Below are 23,490 nucleotides of genomic sequence, written 5' to 3'. Positions count from 1 at the left end.
CAACTGCTAAGAATGTTACAGATACTGTGTTGGCTTCAAGAAGGGCTCTCAGATCTTTACTATTTTTAACATTATGATGTCTTTTAGAGGTCTTGCACTTTCACAGGAGGAAATATTGTATTTTTTTGTAATTTTGCTTTTACAATTCACTGTAACTTTCAAAATATTAGTTAATTCCCTTTAAAACACACAATAGTTTACCTTGCTGCTTGTCAGGAAGCGGCAAAGTCCTCTTACTTCGCCTGCATTAAAAATAAAATGCTTCAAGAACTTAGAGATTATTTTGACAATAGGACAATTTCTCAGTTAATTTATACTACATCTACAGAAGATTCAACTGCAATTCTAAATTAAGAAATTTTACTCTTTCACTAATTTTTCCACAAAAACTTTACAGAATGATTTCTACCACTCCCATAACTTTATGTTCTCTGAAAATCCTATTATGAGTTTCAGTCATAGAAACAGATAATTTTTTCCCCCAGCAGTCAAATTGTCAGGTGACTTTCACTAATGTAATTTGATTCCAATTTGTACATATCTTCTTTCTTCAATTAAAAAAAAAAGGAAAAAAAATCACCACTTTTCAAACATCTGATTGGCATATTTACTGCATAATTGCAAACTACAACTGTGGTTTCAGATGTTATACCCCTGCACAGAAATGATGGATTATCCTGCTCTTTACTTGCTTTGAGGTAAATGCTGCCTCTGTTCCTTTTTATCCAGTCAAAAACTGTGCAAAATATTTCTCCCAATATGTGTGAATTTACACTTTACCCACTTCAAATGTTTATATATTAGCATGCCCAGCAACTAAAATATTAGATTGATTCAATACAAAATGTATAAAGCAATGGAACTGAAGATAAATTATGTATTCACAAAGTGTTTCTGCATTCACAAAGTGCTTCACTGCATATAACTAACAAATGAATATTAAAAAAATGTAAACCCCCAAATCCCAGTTTTCTTAACTCATGGTAAAACATAATTTAAATGGATAAGAATGTCAAATATGCTCTTCCTTCTGTATTGTTGTCTAAGGAAACAGAAAATAAAAGGAAAAATAGCAGTAACAAGTTCAGTATAACGAAGACCTGAACAATCTGACTGGCTTTTGGAAAAACTAACGGGTGCTATCAACACAAAACGAGAATGTTTTGATACCAGAGGGACTGTGGAAAGCATGAAAACTTCTGAAGCATTTGATAGTCAAGTGCAGCCAAAAGCAGCTTCAAAGGGCTTCTTGGCTGGATCATAAAATCTCACCATAATATACAACAGATTTGATGACACTGAAGTCTGCATCCATCAAAGTCCACCCACCAAATATAACTTTTTCTGGATTGATCAAGCCTCATATCCCTAGCATAGTAAGGCAAATGGACTTCAGAACAAGAAGAGAACCAAATTGGCACATGTTCTTTCTTCCTTCACAGAAGTTAATATTAATGAATGAAATGAAGTGGGGAAACACTGGCTGGATAAGAGAGAGGGTAATAGGCAAAACCAGAGTGTGGGTGTAGGTTAAGACATGTAAAACCACAGTGTCAAGAAGGAAGGGGAAAATAGTTCTGAAGGCTGTTTTGGGAATGTCTTACTTACCTAACCCTCAGAACTCACGTACAGTGTGAGAAGCCATGGAACTAAAAAGGACTTATTTTGTTCCTTATATAGAGGTGTGGTCTTTGTGAATGAAAGCATGAAGACCTGAGACAGGAATTCAGAATACGTTACTCTGAAAAAACCAAAAAAGTGGGAATGCTGCAGAATAAGCTGTCATGAATGCATTTGTATAGAACTGCTGCTGCAAAAAAAATTGATAATTGTGGATAGTAGAGATGCTTAGCTTAAGAAGAAAAAATCATTTTGGGTATCTAATAATACTGAAGTGATGCTGACTCACAGTACAAAGTTGGAAGTCCTGAGAAGACACAACATACAAATATATGTCATCAGTCAGGAATCTGGCAGTGAAATATTTTTCAAGAAAAGGAAATAAAAGACCTGCTGAAAAAGAACATAAATAGTTCAATATAGTTGCTGACTCAATGGATTTTTGAAAAACATCCCATGTGCTAAACTGTCCTGAAGACAATGAGACCAACACTTGTTGTGAGGAAGGCAGTTCAATTTCTAGCTAATGCCTTCTCTGGTGATAAGTCTCCATTCCAAAAGTTTTTCAGCTATCTGTGTAAGTCATACATTTTCCTCTTTTTTACATGCCCATTTCATTCAATGCCCATGATAACACATTTGTTTCTTACAGAAGCTTTTGAGACATCGTTATCTAGAAGGCTCACCTGTATATTTTAATTCAAAAAAAGTTTGAAAAGAATCAGTCCCTCTCGTATGTGACTGCATGGTACAAGCTGATGTGATTTTTACTCTGCCAGAATTGTCAAGACACCTCTGCATACGAAGTGTCTGTGTTGTCCATGACTTTCCTGATAGATATCCTGCTATATCAACAATACCTGTGAAGTTTTGCCTTTGCTAGGAGGGATCACCTCACTCCTACTGTACTACTCCGAGTTATGATGGCTCTGCAAGCCCATATGATCATTTTACCCCGCTGGCACTGGCAAAGCAGCCCAGCTGGCACATAAACTTCCTTCAATGCTGCTCTTTTGATCAGGCTTACTCCTCAGAACGGTCTCTGTATATGCTCTTCTTAGGTTCCTCTTAACACAGCTAAGAGAAACAAGAAAAGCTGTACATAAGCTATCTTCTCAAATATATGAAGAAATGGTCATTTTAGGATAGCATGCATATGAGACACCTAAATTTTCCTAAAAATAATGTCAAATTGGCAAGTCCCAGGGCCCTGAGTGCACCCACCTTCAAGCTTGGATGACTGAGTTAAGGAGTCTACCTTCTCAAGTACAAACTCAGTTCTTCCAGTAATAAGAGCTGTTATGAAAAAAGCTAGAAGCAACCCTCTTCTCAACCCTCCTTTCCTCGTTTTGCTTTGGGAGCCACTTTTAAGCAGTCTTTACTGTTGGCCCCTTATATCTGCCCCTGTCTGATGCCTCCCTGACCTTGACTCGCACCCACTGGTGTGGTGAGGCTATGCCTCGAGTGCTGTGTCCAGTTGCGGGCCCCTCACTTCAGAAAAGACATCGAGGAACTGGAACATGCCCAGAGAGAGACAACAGGGCTGGGGAAGGGTCCAGAGCACAGGTCCTGTGAGGAGCAGCAGAGGCAGCTGGGGTAGTTCAGCCTGAGGAAAAGGAAGCTCAGGAGGGACCTTAGCGCTCTCTAGAACTACCTGAGAGGAGGTTGGAGTCTGGTGGGGCTCATTCTCTTCTCCCGGGTAGCAAAGGACAGAACAGAAGCAAATAGCCTCAAGTTGCACCCAGGGGAGTTTTAGGCTGGGTATCAGGAAAAATGTCTTTACTGAAAGGGCTCACAGACATTGAGACAGGCTGCCCAGGGAAGCAGTGGAGTCGCTATCCCTCGAAGCGTTTAAAATGCATGTAGATGTAGCAGTTGGGAAATATGGTTTAACAGTGAGTACGACCATGCTGGGTTAACGGCTGGACTCAATGACTTAAGAGGTCTTTTCCAACATTAACACTTTCCACACGATCTTATTCCAATCTCCCCCTCCTAGGATGAAGGGGAACAATCACCACATTTCAGCAGGTGTCCCTAGCCAGCGTCTTGGGCTCTCCCGAAGGCGCAGGACACGCAGCTCGACACACTTTCCCCTCAGCGCCACCCGCGCTGCGCTGACGTCCTCCCCGGGCCAGGACCCTGTGCTCCCGGCGGGACAGGGCGGGAAGCGCCTCCCGCTCCCCACAGCGCGGCCCCGCCCCGAGTCACCGCGAGTCGGGCATTTAAAGGGCCCATGGCGGCCGTGCCCGGGCAGTGCCTCTGTGTGCCTGCAGCCGCCGGGCCGCACTGCCCCGCTTGCTCCGCCGCCGCGGCCCGGGCTTTCCCGCGGGGCAGCCGGGGCCCGCAGAGCTCCTGCGGGGGCTGCCGTAGCGCGGGAGGGGGCGAGCGGTAGGGCCCGGTGCGCGCCGGGGGCAGGCGAGCGGGCGGGCGCTGGATTCTTTGGATCGCGGATGTCGTGGGCGAATAAAACAGGCGGGCGGGCGGTTGCGCTGTTGGTGCCGCGGGGGGCGCGGAGCGGAGCCGCCGCCGGGCCCGGCGCAGATGGAGCCCGGCAGCCGTGGCGCCGCGCCCGGCGGAGTGTCGGTGTCGGCCGTGCTGCCGGCGGGCGGGAGCGGGGAGCGCCTGGGCGGTGCCACCCCCAAGCAGTTCTGCGCCGTGCAGGGGAGGCCGCTCGTCAGCTACGCGGTGCGGGCCATGGAGAGGTAACATGCCCGGCGCCGCCCGGCTCCCGACCGCGCCCCGCGGGCTCCTGCCGGCCCTCGCCGTGCCCCGGGCTCGGAGAGCCGCAGGGGAGCCCCCCTGCCCTCGCCTCAGGCCCTGGGCACCGCCGGCGGGTCTGGTTAGCGTGACGATGTCTCTCCCTTCCTCGCCGCCCGGTCGGACTGGGCAGGGAGCGGGGTGTGTGTGGGCTCCCTCACCCGCGAGAAGAGCTGGGCGCTTCCCCCAGCCCAGCCTGCCTCCAGCGCCACCATCCTGGCGGCTTTCCGCCCTCCTTCCCCAGCCCTGCCGTGCTTCGAGGCTGTGCCGCATTCCTTGGCTCCTGGGGATCATCTGTTCGAGGCCCCTCAGCCTCGAAGCTCTAGGGTTTGTGTAGCTGCAGTGGCTGATTCGGTGAGTTGTGAGCCCACCGCAGCTGTTGGAGACAGTCATAGGACTATCCATCGGCTTTGAAAAAAGGTCTGTTCTGCCATTGGCATTGGAAATGGTCTTTATAATGTCCAAAAGCCTCAAAAAATGACCCACTCCTCATGATGGGATGAATGAACTCACAGGTGTACAGCTGTGCTCCACTATTATGCTCCACTATTGCCCGTGGTAAAACACCTTGCATCAGTAGGAAGTTTAAATCAAAAATGTTTAAGTTACAGTTGCTGTACTAGAAACTGATGGCTTATGTAGTGTGAAGCTGCACATGGAACTTCCATGTTTATGTTGAAGTGATATGACAAGGAATAAAGGATACAAATTGAGAGATGGGAAACAGGTTAGGTATGAGGAAGAAATTCTTTACTGTGGGGATGGTGAGGCACTGTAGCATTCAAGGCCAGGTTGGATAAGGCCTTGAGCAGTCTGGTCTAGAGGGAGGTGTCTGCCCATGGCAGGGGGGCTGGGGCTAAATGATCTTTAAGGTGCCTTCCAAACCTTAACATGCTATGATTGTGTGTTGGAGCAAAGGATTAAAATAATGGGATTTCTTAGCAGACAGGCTTTTCCTTTTCATAAGGCTGTTGAGTTCTAGGCATGGGACTGACAGTTAATATATTATTGTCAAATGTTAACATAATGTAAATCTTGTATCTAGTGTCACTTGAAACACCGCAGGTAGGAGAAGTGTGTCAAGGGGAATTCTGGATGTGTTGCAGTAGCTTGTAGGAAAACAAACCTTTAGACTTCTAGAATAAGTGGGGAGGAGTGGATTTTGGTGAAAGAAATAAAATTGCCAGCATCTCTCAAAGTTCATAACTCATGGAAACTTGTACAACATCAAAATTGGGACTCTTTTTCCATTCCCACCCAGAGAGGCTTCCCTCAGGTCACTTGTTACTTTATGAAAGAAATACTGCTTGTTTTCTTTACTTAATTTTCAACAGCAGCCAGTTGCAAAGCTAAGCACATCGGTAAGCAAAGCATCCAATTCAAAGCTTGCCACAATTGTAATTTTTGCCAAAATGTCATGGGAATCTACAAAGAAGAATAATATCCTTATTCAGTGTATTAGAGATCTAGAAAAGAGAGCAGAGTGAGGTTTGGGAAGGAAATGTTATGCATCTAAAAAAAAAATCTTTATTTTTACTGCCAGTAAGCTTTGAGAAAATAGCTGTACTTTGAGCAACAGTATTATACTTGTCCTAAAGCTGCAAAAAATTAGAACGTTGATTTCTAATTGTACAGTTCAACCAAGCTGATTGTGAGAATAACAACTTGGTGCTTTTGCTCAGGAGTGCAACAACTGCTTCCAGGCAGAACTTCCTGTCACCTCTGCTGAGTTGGAGTGTTGACTGGTAGAGATGTAAATGAGGAGCTGAGAACAGATGTACTCCAAAGCTTGGAATGGCTTTCATTTTCATCTCAACACTTTTACTTCTGGCTCTGAAACTGTGAAGGATGTACCTTGTTCTTGCTTTGTGGGAATGTAAGCGCAGAAGTGTAATATTGAAGAACAGCAGTTCGTCACGTAATGTGCCCAGAAGTGGCAGATTTTGTGTTTAGCTTGATACTATCTTTTCATGTCTGTTGTTTACCTGATGTAATTGAACAGCTCATTGACTCACTGGCCTGTAATAACTTTTGTTGAACTGGACATTTCAGCTACTGTGGCTATTTTTGGGCTTTTTTAAATCTAGAAAAGAGGTAGTGATGTATAGACAGAAATATATGAGCAGTTCAAGGATATGCAGCTGCTTTGCATGTGCTTTTTAAAGATCAGTAGGAAAAAATTTTTATGCTATTCAGCTGAAAGCACTGAGTGTCTTAAATATCAGTGTGGAAAAATGTGCAGATGAGACAAGAGCAGACATGAATGAATAAGCAGTGCATCCTGTTGCATAGGATAACAGCATGTAGAGTACTGGCCTGCCAATAATAATCACAGATGATACCCTGAGGAAGAGGAGGTGAGCAAAACTAGGGTAAGGAGAAATTGCTGGTTTTAATTGCCAGTACAGTGGCACTGATAGGAAGGTCAGGCCCTCCCTTGGGCCTAAAATCAAAGTGTTTTAGAAAACTTAAATGCCTCTTTTTCCCATTGGATTTGTTCCTGCTTTTGTTGAACTATGCAAGGCTTTCACAACAAGTTCAACTGATTTATAATGGCATTTCTTTTTTTTTTTTTTTTTTGCTTCTGTAACAACTACCAGAGTTCTTATTCTGATTTTTTTTTGGTGTGTATGTATGTTTGTTTAGAATAGAACCTTTTCAGTTCCTTTCCTGAGACAGGGAGGAATCTTAGCTCTGTATGCACATGTGCATGCATATTTTACTAAACCTACAGAGAGGAAAACAAACTAAGGTAAAGACTGATTTTAAAATCATTGTGAAACAAATATGCTGCTGCTATTCTTGCTGTGTTCATATTTCACCAGTTCCAGTAAGAAAGTACACTGAGTAGTTCTAAAAGAGGAAAACAGAGTTAATATCTTCACTGGCAGAATTAAAATTTTCCCTAAAGGTTTCATACAGCTTTGTTTATTGTAGTATCTCAAAGCAGGTGGAGGTGTCTTAAAATCCCCTGGGGAAGCTCCCAAAGGAGGACCTCTTTGGAAGTGTCTTGCATAGCTTATTTGCCAAATATTTTTCTCCATTGACTGATGCATATTCACTGGCTTTGTAGGTCACACAATTGCAGTTTTGTTAAATGGATCTACTCTGATAGTTCTTTTTACCCAGTTATCATTAGCTTAATTTCGAAGTAGCTTATGAGCAAAAAATAGTTGCAGCAAATTTATGGAGGTATCTTTTTTATCATGTCTGACTCATAAGGAGCATTTTATTTCTGGAAAAAATTGAATGGCTTCTGTGCTTGAGATCCTCCAAAATTTCTTAATATACCATAAAAGCTTTCTGTTTCCATTTTTGTACTGTAAGAGATACATTTGTATTAATACATTTTTTCATATATCAATGAATTTGTAACAAAGCTGTTATGGAGCAAAAGGAGTTATACTTGCATTCAGCAAATGCATTTTGTTCTTGATACTTTTTTTCTCATTTGGTTTTTGAATAAGGTTAGCAAAAGTAATATAATGATCTATCTTGCACCTCTGAAAGCTTCTGTGACAGTGAAAGATCCTTTCTACCACTGCTAAAGCCATCTCAGCAGCGACTGCCTAGTTCTGGTCTTGTTTGGCTGGTCTCAGTAAGTTACACTGAATGGTTTGTTAGTGGCAGAGTGAGAGTTGCAGGAGATTGGGCGTGAGCATTTAAGCCTTATGTCAGATTTCAGCGCTGGTTTGAATGTGAGTGAACTGATAGAGGGTTAAATCTGAGTTACATTTGTACCTCAGCATGCCATTTAGGATATATGAGTGGGTTCATTTCATTTCCTCTGCAGCCTGTTGTTTTGAAGTAATAGCTTAATCTGTTGCTGAGTAAATGTTCTAGCTCAGCTGATATGAGTGTTTGTACTTATGTTTGAAATTTATTGAAACAATACTATTTTCTACTAGGCAGTAAGTCTGTCTGTAGGTGATGACAAGAAGGATAGCTGCCGGAACCAAATATATACTCCTTTTCTGCCTCCTTGTTTGCTTTCTGCTAGTATTGGGGTCCTCTCAAGTCAGTTGTAAAGTGATTGTAACTGGGCTTGTCATTTTGTTTCATTTGGTCAGACTTGATTTTCCACTTTGGAACAGCCTGTGTTGTATGGAAGCACTGGAGTTGTGTGTTGTTAAAGCACATTGGGGTACAGCATTGTGATCTTTTTCATGCGTCATGCTGATTCTTTCTGAAGCTTGATCTAATATTACAGCTATAAAAATTTAAATGGTGTTTTTAAACTGGATTTGAACAGGTCCTGAATAGATTATTATCTTAGTATGAAATCTTTCTGAAGGAAAGGATGTGACAAATTGAGGGAGGAAAAAAAGGATTAATTTACTTCCAGATTGAGTGTACACTGATATCTTTCTACTTTAAAACATTTTGCAACATTTCCATAAGCAGATCATTAGAAGAGCATGCAACCTGTGTGGTGCACAGCTTTCATTCATTAAAATTTGTAGCATACTTTACTGGATTAGTACTTTTCATGAATTTTAGTGGGACAAAACCTAAGCTGTTCTGTATGTAATCAATCTAGAGAATACCTTTATGTTCTTACATGAATGTGTTACATCCCTAAATCCCAGGTCCGATTATAGAACATAGGTCCGGAATGAGTTTAAGGACGACATGCTCAAGTTTACAAATGTGTTTATGCAGACACAGGGTGGAGCTGTGACCGCATCCTGTCACTTTTTGGTGTTTTGTACCGCTGGAGGCCTTGAGCCCCTCCACCCCCTCTGTGCGGAGATTTATCACAGGCTGGCCAGCACTTGTGTTCTCTTCCCCTCTTCTCAGAAGAACTGTGTACACAATTGCCTCATAATCTGTTTCATTTGACTCCAGAACGGGAGTGCAGACTGTCCAGTTTCTGGATGCTGTGTAAGGCTACAGTCGTTCTGCAAATACAAGTGCAGAGCTCTTGTTCTCATTTAATGTGAAATAGCTCTTCGTGAATTTTGCTTTATTTAAATGACTGACTTGTTTTTTTGAAAGAACTGAGATTAATCCATTTAGTTTTCCCTAGTTCCATTTAGTTTTTCCTAGTTGAAGTCATGCAGGAGTGCAACATTTTGTAGCTAAACGTAAGAGTATGCCAGAACTCATTTGAGAGATTTTTAAACCTTTTGATAGACCTGTGGTGAGTGACAAGTTGAAATGAAACTTAAAACCACATGACTTCAGATTTTACATTTGAACAACTTCAGTACTTAAAGATTGCTGAGAATATGTTGGTTTGGCTGTATTTTCTGCCTTTGCTAATAGCAAAATGAATGCAAAGACAAGTATTTTTCTTTTGAAGAATGCTAATAGCACTTCATTTTATTTTAAATAATTATTTTAAAATTCATTGAAATAGTTTTCCATGGAGTATTATTAATTAAAATCCCCCTCTACTCCCCGCCCCCTACATAAGGTGGAAGATGTAACACAGGTAGCTTTGCTTTTGAGATAAGGATTGTTCCCAGGCAACGCTTTCTCACGTGTTATTGCAGAAATCAGTATCTTGAGCCTGTGTATTTCTGAACTGTGAATTTCTTACTGTTGTTTTTCTAACTGGAAATATTAAGTACCTTAGTGGTTCTTGAGTCTGCAAATTAATTTCAGTAGCTTTACTAGTTTTAGTTGACACAGTTTATCATACCTGTCTCTCCCTAGCTGGATGTGTAAGCTATACATGGGTAATTTTAACATAGAAAATTTAGGGGTTTTTTTAGTCATTTCTCATCTGATGAGTTTCTTGTCTGACATGCTCTATTATGCCACCTGTGGAAACACAGAAAGGAAACACAATTTTTTTTATGTTCTCTACGTAGGCATTTAAAAAATAACACTACAATGGAATTGAATTCTGGTATTTCTGTTGTTTTGAAGTACAGTATGCCACATATGACTAGAATTTGTATTCCTAGGTACTTTGACACAAGTGTAATTTCAACCTAGCTTCAGTTATGACTGGTTTTAATCCTATGGTCTGTGGGTCGTTCACTTCACCCCACACAGCACCGCAGTTGTAGAACTAGACTGATACCAACAGTAGAAGCCTGGGGATCTCAAAAAATGTGCTTTTGATATGGTATTCTTAATTAGCAAAACTATGTTTTTACATTTTCTGGCTTCCTAGAGCAGAAATCTTTGTGTTTATAAATATATATATCTTTTTCAAACTGCCGGTATAATGTTTCCTGTCAATATTCAAGTGTTACAGTTTTCAGTCATTACCATTCTGTCAATTACTGCTCATGCCTGTCTTGACAATGGTCTTTGTTTCAGACTTTTTCTTGGTTGTCTTATTCCCTTGTACACCATGTACTTCACTGGAACACAGAGTATTTCAGGTCACAGGATTTACCAGTTTATTAAAAACATATTAGCAAACTGTCACTGATTGATTTAAAAGTTCTGTTTGAAGTTAGGGGTGATGCTGGAGTAAGAAGTGTTTTGATGGCTTTTGAAGCATTATCAGAATGTGCCCCTCTGCAAAGTGGTTGTTGGAAGCAAGTCCCTTCCCAGAACTCCAGTGTTATTGGTATAAATCCTGTTATAGCTCTCCCTTAAGGAATGGAGTACGAAAACATGGACTTGAGTTATAGTGAGAGATGCTTTGTTTAGCCATCTTGAATTTTTGTTGTTATTAATTTCTTTGTGTCATATATCTCCACTTTTATTTATTCATTCATATCTACTTTCTCTGTTTTTTCATAGGATAAGTTGGATATCTGATATTATCGTGGTGGTCTCTCCTGAAAATATTGAAACTATGAAGACTATCATTGAAAAATATGGTCACAAAAGAGTTACAGTAGTAGAAGGTGGAATAACTCGTCACCGGTCAATATTCAATGGACTGAAAGTATTTGCAGAGAATGAATTTTCCAGCCATTTCCTCCAGAAGCCAGAAGTAGTGATTATCCATGATGCTGTGAGGCCTTTTGTTGAAGAAGATATTGTTTCAAAAGTGGTTATGGCTGCTAAAGAACATGGGGTATGTACTATACAGCAATGCAACTCTGCGATGTGCTTTATACTGTGCAGTGTAAAATCATGATTGATGAATAAGGAATTTTCTAGCAATTTTATTAATGTGTGATGGGATTTTTTTTAAAGTAGAACAGATCCAGTTTCCTTATTATGCAGAGAGGTCAGGTGGGGGAGGTTGACATTTTTAAATGCCACAGGTATTATTTGCTACAGGGAATAATTATTGCCATAGAGACTGTCAGTAAGAGATTGAATCAATCAGCAATTTGTAAGTTGAAAGATAGCTTATGTAATGACAGTTTACCTTTTCTTCCATGCAGAAATATCACCCAATGCTATAGCAGTTCTGTTAGTGATTACTAATAATAGCCAAAGAGTGTATGTACTGCATCGGTCGACTTGCAAACTTTGTGTTTTCATCTCAAGCTTATATGCAAATCCTGAATAAGCAGCAAGAGAGTTGTCTCTGTATTAATGCTAAATAGTTCTAGAACCTGTAAGCATTGCAAACTGCTGGAAAACAGGTTAAGTAGGAAGCCTCCAGTTGTAGGCTGGATATTCTCCTGTTTATCACTGGATCTCAGGATTGGGATTATTCACAAAATCCCAAAAGATTTATGAGAAAGTAAGTGATATATGAAGGGGAAAGAGTTGGTGGAAGTTATGTTATGCAAGTAGAAGGATAGGAGAGGCATGCACTAGCAGCAAGGGGAGCTGTTAGATGAGCTGGCTAAGTCAGAGATGTAAGAAATCACATCTTAGCTGCAAGCTTGTTTGCAAAATTTGCTATCTTTAATTTGTTCCTGATTTTCCATTAGTAAGATCGCATAATGCTTCCCGGCTTCAAGGACACAGTTCGAGGTAGAAGTCATTAGTGATAGCAGATTTTTTGGGTACTAGAAAACTAGGAAAATGTACCACTGCTTGTCTTTTCCAGAAAACGTGGTAAAAGATAAGCTAGTTGGCAGGTGGTTCACGACTTTGACAGTGGAATAATGAGTCCAAAGAATGAACCATGGTGTTTCCTTAGTGCTCAAATCCCTTTTTTTGAAAGCTCAGAGTGTGGAAGTGGAATATATAGCTTGTTAAAATATTTATTATGAAAACCAAGCTATGTCAAGTCTCTCAGAACTTTATGTTGGAAATCTAAATATATTGAGCCTCTTCCTAGTAGGTCTGTGGTTTTGTAGATAGGCTTAATAAGAAATGGAAATAAAATAGAAACTCTGCACTATAGGTTTCAGTGATATAGAACATAAGTTTCCAGTCATTAAAACTTAAATTCTGTTAGAATTTTAACAAGGTTTTTGACCTTTCTCATGTAGCACAAAGTAGCATTCCAGAACTGATTCTCTGCCAAAGACTTTAAAATAATTCCTCTTTGTAAATCAGTTTTAAATGTGATTCTTTGAGAGTGGTAGAAAAATGGTTTTGGGTTGAAATGAGAAGAACTTTTCTGAATGTGTTTATGTTGTCTTTCCATGTTAAGGTATATCATATCTCATTTGAACTTATGTTTAAGTTGTTCACTTTTTTCTTGAAAGTTTTGTGATTTTAATGTAATATTTTTTCCTGGTTTTCTTTTTAATTGGGTGTAAGGTATTTTCAGTAAAAAAGTAGGGGGAACAAAAGCAATCTTCATTGACCTTCTCAAGTCAGTGTACTCCAGTTCATATGAACTTCTGACTGGTAAATATTTCCTTACCTGGATCACTGAAGTACCATTTGATCTCAAAACGGTGATTTTGTACATGTGTAATAGTCTTTTCCATTGTATAACATTTGTCTAAAATGTGTGTGGTATTCATTTGCTCTGTGGTGGCTTTCTGTGTTGGCTCAGATCCACTGAATTCAGTAAGGCTGGGCCATCAGAGAGATGTGTGCTCTAAGCCTCTAAGAGCTGGGTGCTGTTAATATTACCTGACAAAGTAATTGAATTAAAATACATGAGAATGATTTCATTTTATGTAAAACTGGAAATGCTTCTTCCTAGAGACAGGTGGCTGTCTCCACTTGAGAACTACAGAATTCTGAAGAACTAAATGGAAAGCTATGACTTTCTCAAAACTGATATGCATGGTTTTGAATATAGGAAAAATAGATTGAGAGAAACTATCATGTTTAGTTCTTCCTATACTCAAATTCTTTGCATGTCTAAAAGGAAGTTGGTTCCTCCATCTTTCAGTATAAAAAGTAATTACTTCCTCTTGCATTATGTAGAAAGGTACAAAACCTGGCAGAAACATCATATTAAATCACTTTTTGTTAATAGGGGTAATGCTGTATTGTTACATGTCTGCATACCATACAGATAACATAATTATGAGAAGCTTTTAAGTTCCTTAAAGTGGCAATTGATCAAGTAAGTTATTGCACTTCTAGCTGCCAATTGTCAGACAAATAAACTGCTTTATTACACTTACTAATCAGTTTGTTATTTGCCTGTAGGAATAAAAATGTGTACCTTAACCAGAACTAATGAATTATGCCTTAAATCCCCCAAACAATTCCTTGATATGTCAAAATATTACTTTGTAACCAATTAAATTCCATTTATGTTTTTGGGCTAATTTTGCAATTAAAATTATATGTTTCTAGAAACAAATTCTTTACAGCTAGTAAAAGTTGGAAAATGTGGAAGCTTCAAAAGGCGTCAGTCCAAAGCCTCTAGCAATATCTCGTTGCCAACATTGCATTTTAAACAACATAACTGAAATGAAAAATGCTTACATGAAAAAAAAATCAGGAAGGTGGGGGGGAACTTGTCAGTTCTACTATTGAAAGTTTACAGAAAGAAGGCACATTCAAAGACTTTTTTTTCTCTAGTTAGCATAAACTAGATTTGAAAGTATAGTCTGTTATGTTGAAAGGACTAAGTTAAAATGGCATTTTTAAAAGCTGGTTTCTGGAAGCTGTCTAACATCATTACTTTACTCTGAGTTTTAGCAAGGATCTGAACAAAGCTTACATGCCAATACAGTTGCACAGTGCTATTCAGTCTCATGGACTCTTACTCACAGAGGCTGTCAGTCAAAATAATACCCCCAGACAGAAAACACTTTGTGTTGTGCTCAGTCTGTTCCTCTTATGCTGCCATTATCAGTCTTACTGTAGAAGAAGGCTGTAGCAGAAAGCACAGACCCCTATGGATACTGTTCTGTCACCCAGTTACAGAAGGCATTTTATTTTGCTATCTACGGTTGCTGAGTTGCATTAGCAAAACCTGATGGGTGCCAAACCAAAACCCCCCTCTTTTTCTCCATTGACAGTAAAGGAAGACTTGGGTAGATAAATAAGGTGATCTGGTGTGGTGTACTTGAATGGGGACAGAATGCTGGAGCAGTTCTGCCTTCTTTGATCTTTCTTTGCACTTCTTTTCTTGGAAGTGATTATCTTTTTGTGTTTTCTTATCTTCTCTGGTTTTGCCATATATAGAATATTTTACACATGGTGTTTGTCCTCTTTGTTATACTCAAAGACTGATTTTTAGCAAGCTGCAAAGGTTGCATCAGTGGCAAGACCATTTTTGATTCATATTTATAAACTGGGTCATCTGAAGTTATCCTCTGCCTGTGTTCTCAGAAGTTCTGCTTTCATTGCATGCTTGCTTGGTGCTTTCTGGGGCTCTCACTGTCCTGTCAGACTCCTGTGCAAAAAACAGAATCAAGAACTAATGATATATTACCATTACCATCTTGGCATGATTTTTATTTCACTAATGGAATGAGTTGTGTACTTTAGGAGAGTGACTAATGTCAATGTAAAAATAGTCATTAATGAATTGTAGGAGTGTTATGTATCAATTTGAGAACAAAACAACAATTTAAGTCTTACATGCTGTTAGCCTGCTAAGGCACATGGAGGACAGGAAGGGGATTAGAGAGAGCCATTATGGTTTCACCAAGGGCAAGTCCTGCCTAACCGACCTAGTGGCCTTCTGTGATGGAGTGACTACATCAGTGGACAAAGGAAGAGCTATGGATGTTGCCTCTCTAGTCTTCCCTAGGGCCTTTGACAGAGTTGTCCACAATATCCTTCTCTCCAAATTGGAGAGAGAAGGATTTGATGGGTGGACTGTTCAGTGGATGGGGAATTGGTTGCATGGCTGCATCTAGAGGGTCAGTGTCCAGGTGGAGATCAGTGACAAGTGCTGTCCCTCAGGAGTCCATATTGGGACCAATACTCTTTAATACCTTCATCATTGACACAGACAGTGGGATCAGGTGCCCCCTCAGCAAATTTATAGATGGCATCTAGGTGAGTGGTGTGGTTAATATACCTGAGGGGTGGATGCCTTGCAGAGGGACCTGGACAAGCTCAAGAAGTCATCCTGTGTGAACACTGAGGTTCAGCATGGCCAAGTGCAAGCTCCTGTGGCTTGATTGGGGCAATAATTCCTGGTATCAGTAAAGTCTGGGGGATGAAAGGATTGAGAGGACACTTGGGAAAAGGACTTGGGGTTACTCATGGGTGAAAAGCTGGTCATGAGCTGACAATAGGTACTTGCAGCCCAGAAAGCCAACTCTGTTCTGGGCCAGGAGAGGTGTGGACAGAAAGTCCAGGGAGGTGTTTATGTTCCTCTACTCCACCTCCATGAGAACCCACCTGAAGTACTGCATCCAGCACTGGGGCCCTCAGCACAAGAAAGACATGGACCTGTTGGAGCAGGTCCAGCAGAGGGCCGCAAAAATGATCAAATGGATCAAACATCTCTCCTATGATGAACGGCTGAGAGAGTCAGGGTCATTTAGCTTGGACATGAGAGCTTCAGAGAGGCATTGCTGTAGCCTCTCAGTACTTAAAAGGGCTTATATGAGAGATAGGTACAAACCTTGTAGCAGAGTCTGTTGAAATAGGACAAGTGGTAATGATTTTAAATTGAAAAAGAGTTGATTTGGACTAGATAGAGACAAATATATTTTTTCAGTGGAGCTGGTGAAACACAGGAAGAAGTTCCCCCAAGAGATGATGGATGCCCCATCCCTTGAAACAGTCAAGGTCCAGTTCAACAGGGCTCTAAGCAGCTCAGTCTCACGCAGAGTTTATGATGTCTCTGCTCATTGCAGCAGCATTGGACTACATGACCTTTAAAGGTCCCTTCCAACCCAAACTATTCTATGATTCTACATTATTGTAAAGATCAGAAGTTCCTCAGTAGCCCTCAATGTGTGAAGAAATGAAGTGTGGTTTTGGTGTTGTACAAAAAACAGTTATACAATGCATTTTTCCTTTTTAACGAGTAACTATCGAAAGCATAGCGATGTTTCCATAGCTTATGGCATTTTTGGTCCCATAGAAATTTAAACGTTCTCAACCAAGTTGTTAATTTTTTTCTGTGTTGAATGGAGAGCTAATACATTGTTAGTAAATACTTGTAGTCTTAGTCCTAACAAGATGTAACATTTGATGGTGGGAGGGCATTGGTAAGGGGAGAAACAGCTCTGTCACTTCCCAGTCTCAATTTAAGCGGTTTAGATGACTCACTGCATTTATTAGGAAGGATGCAACTCAGCCAACTGAAGTGCATAAATCGTAGACAGAAACTTAAATTATAATCTCAGTTTTTTTTCTTTGCAGCATTTGTGTGTCATGCAAACGGAACCAGTGTAGTACCAATACAACTAGTATTTTTAAAAGGTGGCTTAATCCATGACTTTTTAGCTTCTGGAAGTCTACGCACATTAATTTTTACCTTCCTTTTTTTTCCACATAGCATTATTATCCTGAAAATCAATTCTGAGCATAGTTTCCCATACCTAAGTGGTTGTTGAGGTAATTTTTATGTAATGTCTATGAAATGTACCTCCTTTAAATTTAAAGAAACTATATACATGATACTGCTGTTGATTTGAGGCTAGTTAAAATCTATATACTTCATCTGAGAAAACAATATGGCTTTTGGAAAATGAAGCAGGCTTTAGCAAAGATGTGTCTGTTTATCACTCACATTTCTTCTTCCTGCAGCAGATCAAATGTTTAAAGAATAGCTCAAACAAGGGAAATCTCATCTTGTCCAGCTTGTGTGAGAAGCTAAATAAAGGCCTTGGATCATTCTAGCAACGCCTACATGGCAAGATCTGGAAGAGGTTTTTAGCCATACCTCTCTGATTAAGGATTAGGCATGTAAACTTTACTGGTTTTCACCAAATATTGCACTAAAAAGAAAGATTATCTGAGTTTTCAAGCAGAAAAGTTCCCAGCTGCATTTTGGCTGAGTTTGTGATCTGAATGGTTCCAGCAGGGACAGCACCAGCCCTGCAGGTTAGCTGAAGCTTCTGAAAGCCAACTTGGCCTGTTTCATATGCTGTAATAGTTTGCTGGACTGGTTCTATGCTTATCCTCCTGTTTCTAAGAAGTAAGTGGGCTTTGGTACAGATAGAACTAAAACTGCCTTGAGGAGCCTTGGAGCATGTAGGAGAGAATTCATGAGGTATCAAATCCACACATACATGTATTAAAGTCACTATTTGAGCCAAACTGACAGGGTAAACTGTAATGATCCATTTTACAAGGCGCTTGATAACAGAAGGTGTTAGATGAAACCTGTGTAAAGAGGTGACTTGAAATTTTAAATCTAATGGGTTGTAAGGGAAAGAAGCTCAAGTCCAAGGTTTCTGCAAAGGAGAGGCACAAGCAGTTCTGAGGGAAGCTGCTGAGCAAGTTCATGAGGCAAAGACATTTGATAAGCAAGTGCAGAGTTGCTTGGGGCACTGCATGACCACAAATGCTAGTGTCTGTGGGTTTGGTTACTCAGGACTGAATGTGTGGGAAAGAGTTATTAATTAAACATTGCACTTTTGCATTTGGTTGATTAAATTGTGCAAGAGTCTTCCTACAACATGTCAAGATTTTTTTCTACTTCATAAAATGATGCAAATCATGTGTTTAATGATATGCTGTGGATCAGTAGCCTTCACATCATAATGCTGGTTTGGTAATGATGCACACTGTCTGGAGATAAAATATTCTTCTTAAAGTATAAACTTCTTAAAAACAGTTTTAACTCCTGTGGCAGTTGCATCAAGACTTCTGCTCCACTTAATACAAGTGCTAACTCATCCTTATATTGATTTACTCTAATATGCAACATCCTTTGTGGCACAGTGCACACTCACCAATAGCTTTTTGCAATGTAAATCAGTATTTGGGGTATGAAAGATGGCTTGCTGATCGTAAGTTGTGCTTCATTACTTGTTAATTCAAGATAATATGCAGTCAAAGTCAAATAAACAGTCTTGTTTATTTTAGTGGCAAAAATCACTGGGTTTGTGTTTCGTTAATTTTTAGAGCAGATGTTTTGTTTAAAGTTTGCCACCTAGATTTGCAGTACAGCACAAGTTAGAACAAGAAAGTGCTGGTATTTCGTTGTAGTGTTAGTTATGTTGAATGAATGCCAAAATGTAAAGCTGTAAGTATGCTTTAAAATACTTCAAAAATTATTGAAAACTGATGGTGGGATACTGGCCACATGATTTGCTTTGAAATATTTGAATTGCTTAGACTGAATTACACATCATATAGAATCCATCATAATTGTGTATAATGTGCAACTATTGCTGACAACTGAAAAGAATAAATAGGTCATAAAAAGTCTTGAAGCTCTGTACCAGCATGTGCTGCTCTTTAGGTGGGGGATGCCATATGTGGTCTGCATCAGATACTTAATATAGATCTTTAGTAGCATTGTACAGACTCTATACCAAACTTCAAAATATTTTTTTAAAGTCTATGAGGAACAAAACAAAACCTTATTAAATGAGACCATGGTGTTAAACATTACCAGTTATTGTGCTGTGACAAAAAAAAAAAACCTTAAATATGTTGACTCTGGTAGTACCACCTTTTTTTGGCTAATAATATGACAAAATGTATTTTATGTAACGTACAGTACTGTTGTGTTTATGAAAACAGTAACTTCCTTGATCATTCTTGAATTCTCACAAGGAATGCACAGATAAAGAATGCACTAAAAGAAGTGCTATATAATTTGTATGACACATTAAAAATGTATATATTAGTTTAATCCTGCTAACTTTTGTAATTTTTTGCTTTATTGTTTTAAAAATTTATGTCAGTATTTCATGACACAAAAGCAAGATAAATGACATTCTTATGACTTATTTTCAGTCTGATTTTTAAAAAAAATTCCAATTTTATTATGAAATCAAATGTTCACATTAATGTTGTGGCATTGTTTGCAGCATCTCTCTTCTCCTTAGTGCATATGTACTTGGTTTTGCTTCTTTTCCACTTATGGTATGTTTTTGAGCTTGCTTTCAGTGCCGTGTGTTGAAAAAAATGTAGCCTGTGGTACACCTAGTTCTTCTTCCTTCCTCTCTCTCTCTCTCTCTCTCTCTATATGTATCTTTTCAGTTGTGTATTCCTATTGTTCTGTCTTTTTGAAGGGAATCCTTTTTACTTTCTCTGAGAAATCTTACTTTTTCCACAGAATAATATTTAGAATTTAGCATGTGGTTGATAAGACCAAAACGATATTTACAGACGCTTAGAAGTAAATGCTTTAAATATGAAAGAACAGAAATTATGTAAAGTAAAAAAGCACATGTGCAATATTAACTTTTGAGCTAACAATAACAGTTATAACAGTTTCTGTTATCTTCCTTAGTTTGCTGTACCTAATTGGGGTTCTGACATGTCTTGATGTACATGTGCTATCCCCAGTTACTCAGATAGTATGTTCTGATAAAGGTGACCTCATTAGAAGAAATGTTTTCCTTTTCTTAAACAGTGTCATAAATATACATTACATTTGTTTAAGGCATCCCATGTCTTTGAAGTCATTTCAATGTACAACATAGTGTCAGCTCATTAACATTGGATCAAAGTGTATATTAAATTTCTGATTAAACATCCCCTCTCATTCAGCTAGGAATAAACACAATTATAACTTCTTCCTTCCTGGTGTTGGTTTAAGATTAACATGTGCCCAGTTTTAGTGAGTTTGACTGTTGCTTCTAGCCAGCTGGGTAAACAGACTTTAAGGAAATCAGGTGAAGTTTAGCATACAAGCCTTTTTTTTCATAGTGTTCAAAACTCCTTACATGTGTTCTAATTAACCATCTTTTTGTCTCACTGATGATTAGGTTTAATATCTGTGTAAGACTAGACTTGTTTAATGGTTCAACCAGTTCTGTCCTTGGGCAATTAAAAGCTGCCAGTGCAAATGTGTCAAGATAGCTAGAATTGCACTGGCTGGTGATACTGCCTGCATAAAAGAAAGTTTAGTGCTCACTAATGAGAATCAAACATGCTGTGCCTATACGGATTATGAATTTTGTGGGTTTTTTCCCAATAAAATTCAAAATAAGGTAATTTAAGAATTACTCTTTTTGTTATAGAATATATAGGCAGAAGATACCGTTGCAGAAAGAAGGTAATCTTTTTTCTTCTGCCCTAATTTCTAATGGATACACAGCCCAGGTTGTTGAGTGCTTGTTTCTCAGTAGAAGGAATAGGTAGAAGGAATCCTGGCCCCACCACAGCACAGTCACATAAGTTATGCTACATGGGAGAGCCTGGGTGTGGGTGTGGGTGAAAGTATGTTATGCCCTGGACTCAAATCTATGTTATTGCATGATAATGAGAGTACCTCTACCTTTATTGTGGTACACTGTTCTTTACTGAGTCATCTTGCTTGTCCTGTAGTCCCGACTGACTGCATGCTATACCTTCAAGAGAAATGTGCAGCTGGTTTTGGGGGTCTTTTGGACATGACATTAGCAGAATGAGTTATGGGGGCAGATGGTGACACGTTTGAGTTGAAACCATGCAACCAAATGGCTGCCTTGTCTTACAATACAGAAAGTAGGTGGATTCTTGGTGCAGAATGAGGTTATGAACTCTGAGGACTGTGTGCAGGCTTGTATTAGTTCAATGTGGAAGCTTGGCTAGTTTGGGCTTGAGCAAGTGTTCACACCTAAGTTAAGAAAACTTTGCTCACATAGTTGAATTGTTGTTTCCAACTGCACTTCTGTATAGGAGTGGTGGCATATGGTTTCTGCCATGACTTTGTTTCTGCCTCCATCTTGTCCATTGAAATAGAGTTGTTTTGCTAGGATTTCTATAGATTGGAGGAGGAAATACTCTAAATCTTCCATCTCTACACTGGAATCATTAAACTTCTCATAGATTAAAACTTTTGGTTGTAGAAAAGCCATGTAGTCCTAGATAAATGCTGGATATAAAATACAGAAAACGAAAAGAAAAGAAAAGAAACATAAGAAGATAAGTTTAAGATATGGTATTTTAATGCTATACCTTAAATGTTCATTAGAAGTAATTCTTTAATTGCTTTATTTTACAAAAGTGGTTATATGCCTTTGTTTTATTAGATATAGAAGAAATTTGAAAAGAACATCCTCTTAAATATGTGAAATATTTTAATCTTATAATTAAGTTTTTGAATTCTGCTTTGAAGGTTCTGTTTGATAAATTTGAAACAAGAAATCTTTCAGTATAGACAATTCTTCTAACTTAAATAGTAATTACTGAGTGTGGCTGAAGTATGTTGATTACTGCAGATACAATTAGTTTGAATGCAGATGTCTGAATAGAAATGCAAGTTTCTACCTGTTTCATGCATCAGAGATAATGTGTTTATTTCTGTATTTTCTCATACTGTAGATGGCTGTGAATGCCCTTCCTGGAAAGTAGTTTGATCTGTGTAAAAGAATACTTTCCATGTAGTAACATGTGGAAACAGTTTGATGGAATAAAATGAGAAGAAATTAATCATAGTTGTTCTGAGCTTCTTTTGCTGGTTCATGGCCAGACCTAATTTAGACTGAAATCCTTATGAGATGGTGGTGTTTGGAAACATATAAATAGTCTTTCACCCAACAAAAACCATTGCAGGACATATTTGTAAACTGTTAGATACCTAGTTAGATGCCTAAATTAGCATTGATTGTTATTGTTACGTAGTTCACCAGTGTCCTAATGCACTCCTTGTCTTCATGGAAAAGCACGATAAAATTGCTGGTATGTTTACCAAGTTCACCATTATAAAACTGACTTTAATGGCATTCCAAGATGGATATAGTTGTTCTTCTAAGTGTGACAAGCCCCACTATCTCCAGCACACAATTTCAAAGAAGTTAGCTGCCTTGAAATTACGAAAATGTATTTCTATTGTACTTCTATTTTCAGTCTATATATGCAAGCCAAGTTTATTTTTTCTAAGGCAGGGTGGCTAAATTATTTGTGAGTCTTGCTTCAGTTCTATTTTTCTTGTCAGAGTTGAAAACAACTCTGAATGAAGAATTAATATTTATAAATATGAGTATTGAGAAAACAATTATGTAAAAGCATAAGAATAGAAGCATTCTTTTAAACTTAGCATTCATAGGCTTGCTTTTATATGTTTCATATCAGGCCTATTCCAAAGTAATATTAAAACACTGAATTGTTAGTTGGGATGATTAAAATATAAAATAAATAAAACAAAATATACTCCTACTTAATGCTACTGGACAGCTGAGAAGATAGAAAGCATAGGGAAAATTAATTTTAGCAGAGATAGGCGCTCTGAATGGGGAAGAAAAGTATTGTTGGTGTAATTAAAAAGTAGAAAAGGAGTCATGTTAGAGAGGTGGAAGCTTTGCTCATTTATAACTCAGCTGTAAAGTTTTAGGCTGTTGTTCCCACTTACTTGGGGTTGAGGGTTGCAGATTGGCTGTGTAAGTGGAGTTTGGGGGTCTGCATTAGTGCTTGGGGCTCACTGGGGACACGGGCATGCCAAAGACATAGCATACTTTTTTTTGGAGGGTCTGTGGTTGTCTGAGCTTGTTACCACACTGTTCTAAAACAAAAGGAATTGTAGTTGTGGTGGTTTTGTAAGGATTTTGTACCACTTCAAATTTTTTTCTGCCTCGTCCATATCATTCAACTTGTTGAGCTTTGCAGCTGTTCAAGCCTTGTTCTGTTTCAACTCTGGCTACCCAAAATGACCACATCAGTGATGTGGTTGTGTTTGTTTTCATGCTCTTTTGGAGCTTTTGGCTCTGTGATAACCTGTTCTTGGTGTGTTGAGCTGTAGGTGGGAAGTGTTGATCTCAGGTGAATATTGGACTGTGTTTTGGGTATCTTTTAGCTGGATAATTTGTT

The 23,490-nt window shown here is 39.1% G+C and overlaps 1 protein-coding gene across 5 annotated transcripts in view; it reads left to right on the top strand.

Moving 5' to 3' along the window:
• Window positions 1–3,517: 3,517 nt before the first annotated feature.
• CRPPA (CDP-L-ribitol pyrophosphorylase A) overlaps window positions 3,518–23,490 on the top strand; it is a 106,400-nt gene continuing 86,427 nt past the window's right edge. For 2 of the 5 annotated variants that reach the window (XR_014849761.1, XM_085050838.1), the window contains exons 1-2: window positions 4,028–4,325; window positions 11,089–11,368. Coding sequence is in view for 3 of the 5 variants with exons in the window: in XM_085050838.1 (XP_084906964.1) it covers window positions 4,165–4,325; window positions 11,089–11,368 (441 nt within the window). In the remaining 2 variants the exon portion in view is untranslated. Of the gene's footprint in view, window positions 3,564–4,013; window positions 4,326–7,938; window positions 8,525–11,088; window positions 11,369–23,490 lie in introns of those variants that run through there. The other 3 variants (XM_085050839.1, XR_014849763.1, XM_085050840.1) reach the window with 3 other exon arrangements.

Source organism: Lichenostomus cassidix, chromosome 2 (genome assembly GCF_008360975.1).
Source record: "Lichenostomus cassidix isolate B80296 chromosome 2, HeHo_3.0, whole genome shotgun sequence".
NCBI classification, from domain to species: domain Eukaryota; kingdom Metazoa; phylum Chordata; class Aves; order Passeriformes; family Meliphagidae; genus Lichenostomus; species Lichenostomus cassidix.
This window is presented reverse-complemented; position numbering and strand designations above follow the sequence as displayed.